This window comes from Xenopus tropicalis, chromosome 5 (genome assembly GCF_000004195.4).
Source record: "Xenopus tropicalis strain Nigerian chromosome 5, UCB_Xtro_10.0, whole genome shotgun sequence".
NCBI classification, from domain to species: Eukaryota; Metazoa; Chordata; class Amphibia; order Anura; family Pipidae; genus Xenopus; species Xenopus tropicalis.
In genome coordinates, this window is record NC_030681.2 from 78,867,813 (window position 1) to 78,883,534 (window position 15,722).

The following is a 15,722-nucleotide window of genomic DNA, read 5'->3' on the forward strand; positions in this document are numbered from 1 at the left end:
ATGAGTAATTACTTCTCCAGGGGACCCTGCTAGAGGAGGCAGTAGGGGGGAGCCTGGCATCTCGAATACTCATTCCCTGCACATATTTGTTCAGTAAGATTGCTAGATCCTAATTTTATTGGAATTTATTTTGATTATTGAAACTTAGAAGCTGCTGCATTTCCCATCCTAGGCTTATACTCGAGTCTTGTTTTCTTAGGTAAAATGAGGTACCTCGGCTTATATTCGGATCGGCTTATACTCGAGTATATATGGTAAGTATCAAGAAAAAGGTGACCTTTTTTGTTCCCTGACACAAGTCTGTAGCAGAAAAATCTTTTACTCTTTTGGACAAATATTGGGAGCGGTGGTGGCTCTGGTGGCAACAAGTACTTTTCGCAAGCAGGCAGCAGTATTTTTTTTGTTCCCGGTACAACTGACAACAAAGTAAGTAACAGTTTGCCATTTATTACAGTGGTCTTCTTTCAGGAAAATGTATAATAGTTTAATGATCACATAAATAAAAGTACATGCCATTGTCCAATAAAGAAAAATTTAAAGGTACCTTTTACAATTGGTTTCAGGTTTCTGTAATTCTCTTGTTTAGGGCTGTGACAGACAGGGAGATTAGTCGACGCATGACAAATATCCCTTATCGCGGGCGACTAATCTCCCCGATATGCCATCCCACCGGCGATTTACATTCTAGCCGGTGGGACGGCATATCGGGCAGACCCTGCGGCCCTCTAAATCCAGAGAAAAAAAAAGCCCTTGATTACTTTTAGCCAATTCCCTCATTGCCATCTACCATCCTAAATTAGAATTGTTTTGTCCCTAAGTAAATCAATGCAATTTAACTAACTACTGGAAGCAGAGACACCAGTGCCAGCTATTGGGCTATTGCCAGCTCCCACCATAGAAAAAACAAAAGTATCTTCTGCTCCCAAGTAAGTGTAAATGTGGCCACAAAAGTTAAGATCCCCTTGTTTGGCAATGCCAAATGGGTGAATCTTCTCCCGATATGCCCACCTAAGGTGGGCGATACCAGGCTAATTAAAATGGCGGGTATATGGGCCATCGGACTGCACCAACAAGCCAAGGCGGCCCCCGATCAGACAGGAAAATCAAACCTGGCCGTTCGAGATCTGGCCCGTCGGGGTTGCCCATATACAGGCAGATAAGCTGCCAAATCGATTTAAAGGACACAAATCTGCAGCTGAAATCTGCCAGTGTATGGCCACCTTTAGTTATTAGAGCTGTCAGCTTTTAAGATCATGGCAGGGGAATCCTTGCGGCATGCACAGCATTGCATAAAGCTGTTGATTTCCACCCCCCACATACATATTTGCACTGCATGACACTGTTTTATGTCCACGTGCACAGAGATTTAAATGGCACCTTTGCTAAAAAATCAAGAAAAAAAACTAAATATTGGGAGAGTGCTGCAGGATGGTGGAAAATCAGGGGGGATGCAACCAAAATTGGGTAGAAATAGGGTGAGTTGACAGCTCTGACTTATAACAAGCAGAAGAAACAATGGATTACTTAGTTAGTGGCCAATACTGAGCTGAGGCTCTGGTGAGGTGAGAGCATGGCGGCAACCACCACAAAAGTTGAAGGTACAAATAGACAATGTAGAAGGACAAATGTAGGAGGCTCACATTCTGCTTACCACAGACCACTGTGTATAGCTAGATGCTTATCTTGTTACAATAAAGTACTCCATCCTTGTTTTTCACTCCCCCAAGGCAGAAACGTGCTGCATCACATACATGTAAAGCCATATATATATTATATATATATATATATATATATACACGCACCATTAATAGTGTACGAAACCTTGTTTCATACAATATTGCAAAAGGCTGCGGATATCGATCGACTCGTCGGCCAGGTTAAAAGATTTTGATCGGGTGCCATTAAAGGCGTCTGAGCACAATCTACGTTCAGGGTTGGATCGGCAGGTGGAGGTAGAATTTCTATTGTTTCTACCTCCATATCTGACGATTCAGCCTTCCACGTCAGTGGAGGATGGGAACAATGTTTCGTGTGACCAGTGGTATGGCCATCTAATTGTGAAACTAGCCTCGCAAGTAGAGACTAGTGAGTTTGTAATTTGCTGTCAAGCAACTGCTGAAGATCAGTGGTGTTGTGGGATGTTTAAGTATCTGGGACTGTGGGTCGTGTTAAGAAAATCAGATTGTTCTGCAAAAAGTGGAACTACTGGGTGGTATTCTTACATTTCTTTTATTCATCCTCCGTGTACCTTTCTGATATGCATGTTTGTATTCAAACTTCTGGCTGGATCATATGAGTAACTATTAGTTTGTAGTTTCTATGGGGCCATGTGCCACCATCTCAGCAATTAGCTACTCATGTTTAATTTGTTAACAGTACATTTTAATTAGTAAACCTTGATTCCAATATTGATGTTCCCTGGGCTCCTCTGCTGGAGGGTTATAAGTAAAAAGAGAGTTAAATAGCGCTCCATCCAAACCCTTTCAATACTTCATACATACATACAAATACTTATTAGGTGTTTAAAGTTCCCAAAGGACTCTTGCCATTAAGGTTTGAGTGGAATAAACAGTCTGTTGGTTTTCACTTCCAGATGACCACAAAGTGTAAATGCAGTGGTGTATGAGTAAATACTGCTCCTTCGCTTGTACTCCCTTCAAAACAAAATCAGACAGAGCTCACAGCATAGCAGATTTCTTATAACCACCCCTGCATTATGTCTAGCAACTTACTTTGAGTTTGGAAAAATCCCATGTTGTATAAGTTACCAGCAGTCTCAAGTTTCCTTCATGCACCTATTCAGAGCTTGCTTCTCTTCCGCCCATGTGATTTTCCTCCTGGTGCCTGCAGGGTCCTAATGCTATCTGGGACTGGATATAGCGCAAAGGGAGATATGTAGAGCTGCCACCTCTTCTGGCCAGGAACTCGAGGAGGGAGGTGGAGCGTGACGTTACTGGTAGGAGCAGAGATGACATGGGGGCGTGGCTATGAAGCAGTGATCTCCAACTGACCAATCTCCATGTCAGTCTTCTAGAATCCTGCCTGGTTTTCCAAATTGGGAATATTGGGCTGGCAGTTTTGACTTGGACAGCCCTACAGGCTGTTCCAGGCTGTTCGGGTCAAAACCTGACAGGTGGCAACCCTAGAGATTGTAAACCCTCAACCGCACGCCCCAGGAAAAGATCAGGGAAGAGAGGAGGTAAAGTTAAGGAGAAAAAAATGATAAATAAAAAATGGATGGGTAAGGGGAGTGTAGATAGATATAAAACCTTAGTACCCATATCCTTACAAAACCAGAAAAAGGTTTAAAATATGCTCCAACACAGATGAGTAATACATTTAATATTGATGTACATAAGTATATGTGTAAACCATACCAAAAAGGAAAGAGGGACAAAAACAAAATCTGGGCTCAGTGTGGCGAATTTACCAGGTTTGAAAACGTCTGGGGGTTTTGGGGTCCTGTTTTATGTGTTCCCCAAAGAGACCTGTTTAGCTTATTAGTTACAATTGTATCTCAGTGCAGGTGTGGCTTTTTAACTTTCTGGGCTCTCTGCCAAAAGCCCACTTATGTAATTAAATGTGAGAAACAATGTTTCTAAGTGCAGGTGACACTCATTAAGATTTCTGGGCTCTCTGCCAAAAGCTAATTTTTAATTAAATATAAGAAATCTTTTTTAGCTTCAGTACAGGAGATCAAAAGGAAATGATGGATTTTTCAGTAAGAATCTGGGACTGCAGATTAAGCTGTCAAAGAGGGACTGTCCTGCTAAAATCGGGACAGTTGGAAGCTATGGTAAACTATGTATGAAAAATACTTTTTAGGCAAGGGTCCCAGTGAAAAGGGTAATCAGGTGGCAAGTGAATGAATAAAACATACAGGTTTATTCAATAATAATATTTTAACCCCCTGTATATAATGAGCCACCAAATGACTACCTTCAAAGATCTAGTATTAAAGGATATAGACTCACTTCTTAGGAAAAAAAAATTCCCAAAATCTCTCAAGGGAAGAAACCAAGGGATTGGAAGATTTGTGAAAAAATAAAGTGATTATAATTAAACTGACTGATCAGGATGAATATGCCTTGGGTTTGCATGTGTGCTGACTTTTTAATATGAAGACTTCAATAAATGTATTTTTTATGTACTGGTTTTTTTACGGAATACTTTTTTCCTATGGTTGTTTATTTAATATGCCCTTTGGTACTGGGGGCTATATCCCTGTTCTATATATCTTCCCAAAAAATCACAAGAGTTTCGGTAATCCTCCTGGGACGGGCTCTATTGGTAGCAATATAACGTATTATGTGGACATCATATTGCAACCCCTTGTAAACAATATACTTTTTTTTTTTTTTTTTTTTTTAAAAAGATACATTGGATACCATATATTTTTTGGAAACTGTGACATGGCAGCCACACTACTGCTTAGTGTCAGTGGATGTTTGATCAGTTTACACTATCATATAACACAATAGAGGCTTGGAACCAAGGATATAGGAATACCAGAAGTGCAGAAACAATTTATACATAAAAATATGGAATTTATACTTCAGAAAAATAGCCTAGCTATGCCAGTCATTTCATGGGGTTTTGGGAGGAGACATACTTTATGTGAACCATTTAGTGGGAAACCCTGAGGGCTTGCTGGTGTGAAAGAGATATATAGATGATTGTCTCTTCAATTGGAGTGGGTCGTTTGAAAGGCCTACTGTTCATATTCCAGTCTCTCATTTGAACTCTATGTTAGCAAGTCCCTGGTTGCTAAGGTAATTTGGACCCTAGCAACAGATAACAGGTCTCACTCTCTACATCATACTAAAAGTTAACTTAAAGACTAACAACCCCTTTAAGAACAAACTAGGATTCGCCTATTGTAAGAATTGTGTAGCATGTAAAACAACTAGCTGCACCAATAAAGTAGGGAAAGTGTTCAGGGCATCCTCAAATGGAAAAACATATACAGTGAGCTATTGAACTGTAATGTGCAGCGGTGACTCTGGGGCTGCTGCTGTCTGAGGCTGTCCTCCTCTCTCCCGCTCTATGCTTACAACTTTAGCGTTGAAGTGGGTCCAGAGGGGGCTATTGCACTCTGCATTTTAAAAAATGAAAATTCGGCTCTTAAAGTTACCAAGCAGCTTTTTGCCTCCCCTGGTAACTAGCCGCTCTCTGCTTCCTAAAGTAAGGTTCTCATCTTGCCTCATGGCAGGAGAGTCTCTGGTAATATGAATAATATAGTCTACTGCCTACAATGCCCCTGTGGAAAACAATATGTGGGGTATGTTTAAATGCAACTATCTAAAACTGACATTCAGACTGAAATTGTAGAATAAAACCCTAAAAATAACAAATCATGTTTCTGAACATGAAATAGTTGGCAGACACCAATCATAGGAAAGTAACCTCCTGAAAATGCATGTAGGTCCCCTTAAGGATATTGTCAGATATACAATACATGTGCATATTTTATCGTTATTCAACCTACATTTTCTAACCTGTCCCATTGACTAAATGACCAACACCATGGTACGAAAATTATTGGAAAGATAATTAGAGCCCGCACACAATTTCAAAACTATGTAAAAAGGAGTCTCTCCAAGAAAGTAACAAAATGGATTTATCAGCTGGGGACACTGGGGCTTAAACATTGATTTTGACCTAACATGCTTCTTATGTGTATTGTGTCTTTTTTTTAAAAAAAAAAATTAACATTTGTAACTGTGACCTTAATAGTTCAAATGGTTTTAAGAAGTATGTATTTACTATGTTTTATCTATTTATGTATATATTTAAATTTGGCAATACAACATGCCCCTATGACCTCTAACCTATAAATACTAGGGGAGGGTGCTAAGGACACACAAGAAGCCTCTGAGGAAGTGTACTGTATACATGAAACATGAAACATGAAACATGAAACATGTAGGCTGTGTTCAGGATTCTTAAATGCAAGTCAGGATTTTTAATTTTGTGTTAAACTGATTAAAATTCTTATCAGTGCATTCTGATTTTTGCGCTCTCTGTAGTTGTTTGGGAGCGCTGTGAATGGAGTAACTAGTTGAGGGCATTAGGACCCTGCAGGCACTGGAGGAAAATCACATGGGCGGAAGTGAAGCAAGCTCTGAATGGGTGCATGAAGGAGACTGAGACTGCTGGTAACTAATACAACGTGGGATTTTTTCAATCTCAAAGTAAGTTGCTTAATAGCACGCAGGGGTGTATAGAAGAAGTCTGCTACGCTGTGAGCTCTGTCTGATTTTGTTTTGGAGGGAGTAAAAACGAAGGAGCAGGATTTACTCATACACCATTGCATTTATACTTTGTGGTCATCTGGAAGTGAAAACATCTTAATTGCAAGAATCCTGTTGGAACTTTAAACACCTAATAAGTATTTGTATTTATGTATGAAGTATTGAAAGGAGCGCTGTTTCTCTTTTTGCTCACTTTGCTTACTGTGGTATATTACTACATTATATACTTTGAGAGTATAAGCGAACCTGATATTTCTAAAAAAGGGGAGCGCACTCACTTCTTAGAAAATATATATCCCCTTTCTGATACCTACCCTAACTTCCATTTTCTGGGACATTTTTTGGGTGTGGAACACATCAATATGGTAATGCACTTCTTATTTAAATCTGCTAGAAATTGATCATTAAGTCCCTTCCGAAGACCCAGTACCCAGTCTTATTTTAGGTAATGAAGGTTTAGGTGAAATGATATTAAACTGTGCTAAGGCTACCTAGCTAGACACATTGGGTCACTTTGGGTCACTTTGGGTCACCTTGTCAATGTGGCATATTAGATAACAGAGCCACTGCATGGGAAAGGCTTGACAGGCTTCTACTCAGTAATTAAAGTGTACATTCCAATTACAGAGAACATTAAGTATATGTAGAAAAAGTATGAATAATACAAAACATATTAAATGGAATGTCATTGTCTTAAATATTGTTATTCTGCCTTTTTTTTTTTAGGTGTATATTGTAACAATGGCTTTGATTTGCCAGTGCCTGCGCCGAACATGGCTTTCGAGAGGCAGCACCACTAGCTATAGTGCACTGAGAGAAATCAGTCTGTTCTCAGGGGCAACAGCAGCGTCACACTGGAACAAAGTCGTTTCAGATGCAGAGAAGATTGTAGGTTATCCAACTTCATTCATGAGCCTCCGCTGCTTACTAAGTGATGAACTGAACAACATAGCCATCCAAGTCAGAAAGCTGGTGGGAACCAAACATCCTTTGTTGAACACTGCCAGGTACTGAAAGCTACTGACAAACAGTGATTGAGAGCACCCATTTTCTATTTCTGCTTGCCAGTTTTATTTTCTTCGGAGTAAATGTAGCAATCTCTATCAAATTAATGTTCTTGCCAAAAAATGCTATGGATTTACAATCGGTGGAAGAGGTGTGGTGTTAAAGGAACAGTAACACCAAAAAATGAAAGCGTATAAAAGTAACTAAAATATAATGTGCTGCTGCCCTGCACTGGTAAAAGTTGTGTGTTTACTTCAGAAAGTCTACTATAATTTATATAAATAAGCTGCTATGTAGCCATGGGGGCAGCCATTCAAAGGAGAAAAGGCACAGGCACATAGCAGATAACAGATAAAACACTATTGTATTCTACAGAACTTATCTGTTATCTGCTATGTAACCTGTGCCTTTTTTCCAGCTTGAATGGCTGCCCCCGTGGCTACACAGCAGCTTATTTATATAAATTATAGTAGACTTTCTGAAGTAAACACACAACATTTACCAGTGCAGAGCAGCAGCACATTATATTTTAGTTACTTTTATACGCTTTCATTTTTTGGTGTTACTGTTCCTTTAAGCTTTTGTGTCTTCATGTACACACAGCAAGTTATTATTCTTTTAGTATATTTTACAGCACAGTAATGTTATAGTACATACTCTCAAAATTATGTTTTAGCTTTGAAATCACTAAGGAATAATATGGACTTGAGTACCCCAAACAAATATGTAGGAACATGGCAGGGATGACCAGATGGCTAAAATGTTTAATGGTTGCAGAACAGCTGCTTTCAGACTTGACTGGTAAATTTGATAGATTTGCCATAGAAAAACACATACATATCTTTAAAAGCTTATTTTTAAAAAAAATATTTTCTTTTACTTTAAAACTAACATGCTTGTGTAACAATTCAAAAAAGGCGGCACATTACAGGTCACTGCTAATGTGCATTACATTTTAGGTGTTCTTGGCCAGTGACGCTTTGACTTTATATGGTCATGGAACTTCTTGGTAAAATCCTTAACAGTTAGTCAGGGTTGTGCAATTCCATTTATTTATTAATAAAACATCCTAGGATGTATGACCTTAAAAACTTGTTTTTGCTGTATTTATTTAATTGCTGTTAATGTAATACTTTAAGTGGCAGCAGAATTTTGGTTCCCCTCAGTGCCAAACATTTTGTAAACATTCTGTGCTCTCTAATTTTAGGGGCATTTACTATGTATTGTTTTATGTAGATTTCTGACTTCTATAGATCAAAAACTCCCAGCAGTAAATTATACCAAATTTTCAAAGCATTACAGCAGAATACGGCATACTTTAGATTCCAAAGCCAAAAATCCTGGTACGTTAGGTTTACACATTCTGCCGAGTCTTTCAACTCCTAAGTACCAAACCGCAATGGTTTTCTGAATTTAGCAGTTTCTATAAAAAAAAAACAAAACTGAAAATTCTATAGAATTGTCTCAAAGCTTCCACTTTCAAGCACCTTAACTCCCACATAACATTAGATAAAACACCCTAAATATGAAAGCCAAGGGTCCACTGAACAGTTTGATGCCCATTGTGCATATAATTACCAAAGTATCAGACATTTAGAGACCCCAAAAGGAATTTAGTGCATACAAATTCCCTGGAGATCTCTTTATCTACTGAAAATTCAACACATTTACTGCATTTTTTAAACACTGAACAATACGTTGACTCCCCAACAAGCACCTTAACTCCCACATAACATTAGATAAAACACCCTAAATATGAAAGCCAAGGGTCCACTGAACAGTTTGATGCCCATTGTGCATATAATTACCAAAGTATCAGACATTTAGAGACCCCAAAAGGAATTTAGTGCATACAAATTCCCTGGAGATCTCTTTATCTACTGAAAATTCAACACATTTACTGCATTTTTTAAACACTGAACAATACGTTGACTCCCCAACACCATATATAATTTGGAAAGTACACATCTGGGTGAATTCCAAATGGACACCCAAGTCTTTCTACTCCAAACTACGGAGTCGCAATACTTTCCCAAAACTGGCAGTTTTGATGAAATACCTGAAAATCGCATCAAACCTTCTACTTTCTAGCACCTTATCTCCCACATAACATTAAGTACCAAGATGTATCAACATATAACATTGTAAATATGAACGACAGGGGCCTACTGAACAGTTTGATGCCCAATATGCATAATTTACCAAACTATGTGGCATATAGAAGCACCAAAATGAAAATAATACATATGAATTTTCACGTCATGCTCGCTGCAATATAAGCTCCCAGTATGTGTATTATGTGCCATAAGACCCCCCCTAACAGTACGGAGACCCTTGAAAACCATATATTTTCCAAAAGTACACATTCTGACAAAAATGGGTAAATTCACCTTTCTATTTTATACTTCCAACTACAAAGCTATACTGAAAATCATCACAAAGCTTTTATTTTACCACATTATGTACCCCAAATTTTGTAACGTATCAACATAAAACATTCTAAATATGAATGTCAGGGGCCTACTCAACAGTTTGATGCACAATATGCATAGATTTACCAAACTATGTGGTGTACAGGGGCACCCAATTGATATATAGCAAATAAAAATTCAGTGGACAAAGACAAGTAACAAAGAACAATGCCAAATTCAATAAAATCGCTAAAATCCCCAAAAAACTGCCTAGTGTAATCTGCAGTCAGAATCACAGTTAGTGTATTTTGTCTTGGGCAAATTAGTTTTACGGACAAAGTTAAGTAAACAACACCTATGCAGAACTGAAAATGCAATAAAATGACTACAAATGCACCAAAATCACAGAAAATTTAATAAGAATAACAAAAAAAAAGGTATTGCGCAGAGCGGTTAGCAAATACGCTATCCGCAATGACAATAAAAAAAATTTGCAGGCAAAAAAAAAAAATTTGTGTGTACATTTGGCAAATTCATGTTGTGTGTAAGTAAGTGTGAGTGCTGTGAATGTGTGAAACCCCCCCCCCAACATGTGTGTGTGTGTGACACTAAACTGGGGACAAGCAGGCTGGAAATCCGGAGGAGGAGGCAGGAGGGCCCCAGGAACCAGAGGATCAGCACCTTCCTTCAATCAGTGAGTGGAGCTGTGCAGGGGGTAGGCAGGAGAGCAGGAAACGACAGCCACGTAGTAACCACATGCCTGACATTTCCTAGGCGGCCCCTGGGCGATCGCTTCTCCGTTCCCAAACCCAGAAGTGCAGCACAACGTAAAATCTACGTTCTGTGCACTTCGATACTTTTATACACAGAACGTAGATTCTTCATTGGGTGGCACTTAAAGGGTTAAACATTAAATCCACTTTATCCCTTAGTTCTAACCTTCAGTGCTGGTATTAACAGTGCTGCCGGATATTTGTATTTTTATGCATATTGCAGCATTGTAAAGCCAGGGAATGCAGTATTTTGAGTGACATAAGGGAACAAAAAAAATCCTTTCAATTTCCAGCAGTTCTGTCTGGATTTAACTACGCTGTCCTATTAGTGCAATTTGGTGTCCGTTCACAGAATGGAACCATATTAAATTAAAAATCATGAAAAGGCTGCATATTTTCTAATTAAAAGTTGCTTGAAATTACGTTTACTTTTCAAAAAACTTAAAGGTGCCCGATATCGGACCTTTAGACCGATTCGGCAGCTTATCTGCAGTTTATAGCCTCCATTCTAATTCGAAATTAGCCTGATATTGCCCACCAGTAGGTTGGGATATCGGGAGAAAATCCGTCCACTTAGCGACATCGCCAAGCGAGCGGATCCGTGTATGGCCACTTTAAGTTGCATTTTGATGGAGTTCCTCTTTAAAGGAGAACTGAAGAAAAAATAATAAATATGACTGAATGAAAAAATGAATATGGCTGTAAATGCGGTGTATACCGAACTTACTGTACCAGCCCAGAGGGTCAAGAGCCCTATAATAGTAATGACCTATGCTTTCAAAGTTTCAGTCTTTTTTAGGCATACTTCGATTGTCCGGGACACTGCACATACTTAGGGCCAGATTCATTAAAGTACGAATCCGAATCACAAAATCCGATAGCTTCTGATGTTTGCAAAAGTCCGTTGGAAGATTTTGTACATACAATCTGAAATTTTCATATTGAAATGATCGTTTGTGAATGGCGATCAGATAGTCACAAAATTTTCGTATCTGAACGATCGTAAATAGCGGGAAAACCTTTCTGACTTTGAAACTTCATTCATCACTGCATGATTTTGGAAGCCTCCCATAGGACTCAATGGCACTCTGCAGCTTCAACCTGGCCCAAGGAAAGTCACGATACTGAAGCTTGAATGAATCCGAAACTTTCATACTTGTTGCGACAAATACAATTTTGTCATGCAAATTGTCGCAAATTAACGAAAATATTACAGGAAATACGCAAAAGTTGTAAACTTTGCAAAAAATAAAAATTTTTTGTATTCTGACCTGTCGTACTTTAATGAATGTGCCCCCTAGTCTGTTCTGGGCTGCTGTTAAGAAGCTAAGTTCAGGGGCTATATGGAATCACCAAGCAGAAGATGAGGTTCAGCTGTCACAGGCGCTGATGCTACATGGATGTGTTAATATTATGTACTCTGTATCAGAAAAATATAGTACGTGGTTGAAACCTGGCCACACACGTGGCGATTTAACGATCTTTCGTGCGACCATCGGCAGATCCACCACACACCGTTCAGGGCTGAAACAGCAGATAAGGAGGTAGAAACAATAGGATTTCTACCTCCTTCTGCCGATTCAGCCCTGACGGCAGATTTTGGTCAGGCGCCTTCTATGGCCCCCGATCAAAATTTTTTAATCGGTCCGATCGGCGAGTCGACTGATATCAGCAGCTTCCTGCGATATCGGTCGACTCGCCGACATGCCATACACGCACCGAATATTGTACGAAACGAGGTTTCGTACGATATTATCGGTGGGTGTATGGCCAGCTTAAAGCTTGCCTCCAAGCTGAATTCAAAAATAAGCACCTGTTTTGAGGCCACTGGGAGCAACATCCAAGGTGCTGGGGAGCAACATGTTTAAATTATTCCTTTAAAACCATTGAATATTTTATTTTTCTCTTCATATGTTGATTTTTGTCTGTTAGAATATAGAATGAACTACAGTGATTAAAAAATATTGTTTTAATATAAAAAAACCTTAATTGGTGGTAAATCTATTTTGGCTACACAGTTACAAATGTGTTTACATCTCAACATGACTGCTGGATATATTGTGGATGTGTAGCTTGAATTTAGGATAGATATAAAGTATGTGACCTCTTGTGTTGACTCTTCTATTCTTTTAATGATTTGAGTTGACATTGGTGGCGACAGGTTCATGTTGCCATGGTTACTGGAATGTAGGATGGATTTTCTCCTTTTGAAAAATCACCATGAATCTGTATCCCTAGCTTCTGTATGCTGTGTGCTAGTGTGGATTTTTCAGTCAGTTAATTCCTTCAAAGCATATACATTCTGCTGAATATACAAGGAATAAAGATCCAGGCACCTTGGAAATGTGCTATGCAATGACCTATAATGCCAAGGAACCTATGTTGCTTTTCTAACAATAGTAGTTTCTAGATTTAATCAAAATACTTTAAATATTTAGTGAGCAATGTTACATATTAAAGAATTAAACTTACATATTCAGTAGCTGCATGTGTGCTATTTTAACTTTTAAAATCTTATTGTTTGCCAAGATAATATCACAGAAGTAACCGCTCTATGTACTGATTTAACTGATGATATATTGTAGAGTTTAATCTTAATTTTCTGTATTCCACTATGTATTTATGCCACTAAACTGTTCTCTGTTTAGTCTATAAATCAAAAAAATAAGTGTTCAAGTGTCTCCTCTCTGGATGCATATTAAGTATCAAAGGGGAAATATGTGAGTAGTGATATGCGGGCTGTGGCCGACTTCCGCAGGTCAGGGTTTGGGCCGACTTCCGCACACCATTTGTGTGTTGTGCGTGGGTTCGGGTTGAGCTCATCCTTCCGCTCTCCTTGCTTTTGACTGCTGGCTCCCTCAATTTATAGATGCACACCTGCCCTGCCCCTTTCGTGACAGGTAGGGTTCAGGTAGGGTTTGCTGATTCTTGACCTAAACAGGGAATTTGAATACTCCAAGTTTGTTCTTTGTGAGGTAGATAATTTAATTCCTAGTTCACTGATAATCTCAGCACATTGCACTCCTGCTTACAAAAAAAGTAATCTAATTGGAGCTCGCTTGGTGAGTGGGCATATTTTAATTATTTGTTTAAAGGGGAAGTTGCACAAACTTTCATCTTCCAGACAACTGTGCAACTTCGGAAAATGAAGCAACACGTATGCCTTCCCACCAGCCATTCACTTGGCTGTGGAAAGGCATTTTGGCGAGATTAGTCACCTGTGGTAGCAGAGATTTATCATGGGCGACTAATCTCTCTGTAGGGCATTAGCCTTATAGTGGTACGGACACCTAAAACATAACCATTTTTTGAATATATCATAACATTGTCTTTGCATGAGCTTCATAATATTGCCATACAAGTATTCCCTGATGCTTTTACATCACCTATCAGATCAACCATGTTCCTCTATAAGGGGGCTGCCATATTTGCGCACAGGGCTGTGGAGTCGGTAGATAAATTCTCCGACTCCTCAGTTTCGGATACTTCCGACTCCACGACTCCGACTCCTCTGTTTTTAATATGCTAATGTATTTATACATCCAGGAAGGGGCAGCGGGGAAGGGGCACTTAAAACACAACTGAACTGATAATAAACTGATAGACAATTTTATCTATACTCCTGCTCCTAATGATTTCCCTAGAAGCCCATAGTCATGTTTAAAGTTTAAGCTAACATTACAGCTGAATTACAGCAGTTTTTCAAATGTTTTAAAGCTTCAGTCTTAAACTATTGACTATCAATTCCCTTCACGTATACAAGTATTTCTAGTCCTGCAAATTTTTTTTACTTAATTAGTTATCAGTGAGAGTTAGGCTAGGTTCACAGTGGGCATTGTGATCCCTGTAACAGAGGAACACGACGCAGTGGAGCTGCCGCACCTTAACTGTGCGCTACGTCCCATTTAGTGAAGCATACAGTCAATGAAAAGCATGCTTCATGGTCACTCAACGTGTTTGTTTATGCACTGCGTGCATTGGGCTTTATTCTTATAGCAGAGAAGTAATTAATTATTACTGTTTGTTTGTGAATTGGGACATTTAAACTTGCTTTATTTTTTTTTTTTTTATTCCCATTTAAATTTAGTAGGAGTGGGAGTCGGTTCATTTTTTGCCGACTCCGACTCCAGGTACCCAAAATTGCCTCTGACTCCTCGACTCCGACTCCACAGCCCTGTTTGCGCAGCAGGAGTCCGTTCGCATTAGAAGCTATAACTGACAGACTGAGAAGGGACAGTCAAGTTGGCAAAAACAGTCGGGTTTAGGAACTTCAAGTAACAAGTGCTTACAAAAGCAGCCCTATCAGGGAAAAAGGATTAACATGACCTATAGGGAACTTTTTATGTATGTTAATGCATAAATCATTTTTAGCAGACTTATCCAGAAAACCTCAGATTTGCATTGGCACCCATTATAATCTGATTATTGTACAGGGGCCAAACTATCTGATCAGCCCAATATGGCCCAGCATATACACTCACCTAAAGGATTATTAGGAACACCTGTTCAATTTCTCATTAATGCAATTATCTAATCAACCAATCACATGGCAGTTGCTTCAATGCATTTAGGGGTGTGGTCCTGGTCAAGACAATCTCCTGAACGCCAAACTGAATGTCAGAATGGGAAAGAAAGGTGATTTAAGCAATTTTGAGCGTGGCATGGTTGTGGTGCCAGACGGGCCGGTCTGAGTATTTCACAATCTGCTCAGTTACTGGGATTTTCACGCACAACCATTTCTAGGGTTTACAAAGAATGGTGTGAAAAGGGAAAAACATCCAGTATGCGGCAGTCCTGTGGGTGAAAATGCCTTGTTGATGCTAGAGGTCAGAGAAGGGTATTAGTATGGTGTTCCTAATAATCCTTTAGGTGAGTGTAGGTGGCCATATCGGGCATGATCAGGTAAGCACATCTTTAGGTGTATGGCCACCTTTAATCTACCTGCCTATTTCTGAGTTGTGGTTGCTACATGTTTATAGATCATAAGGGACAAAGAACTAAAAAACTGTCCTATTCACAAGAAAATCGCCTGCAGAGACCTGTTGCTATAAAGTAAGAAGCGTTTACCAAAGAAAAATGTGGCAATTAACATTTTTAGCAACAAGCGTTTGTAACTTAACAGCACTATGCGTTTGCAAGCTTTGCCCTGTTCCTATGGAGCTACAAAATGCTCATAACCACCCATTGTGCCATTGTCCTATGGTTTCTTATTATAACACAAAGGTATAAAAAAGACAGATCTTGACCTAGGTTAAATCTTCAAGATTTGCAAGAAGCTA

General features: G+C 39.1%; 1 protein-coding gene across 1 annotated transcript in view; it reads left to right on the plus strand.

The window, feature by feature from the left end:
* The first annotated feature begins 6,112 nt into the window (after positions 1-6,112).
* pdss2 (decaprenyl diphosphate synthase subunit 2) overlaps positions 6,113-15,722 on the plus strand; it is a 114,501-nt gene continuing 104,891 nt past the window's right edge. Inside the window, 2 exon segments of the mRNA NM_001008169.1 lie at positions 6,113-6,194; positions 6,981-7,261. Coding sequence (NP_001008170.1) covers positions 6,996-7,261 — 266 coding nt within the window. The 5' untranslated portion in view covers positions 6,113-6,194; positions 6,981-6,995.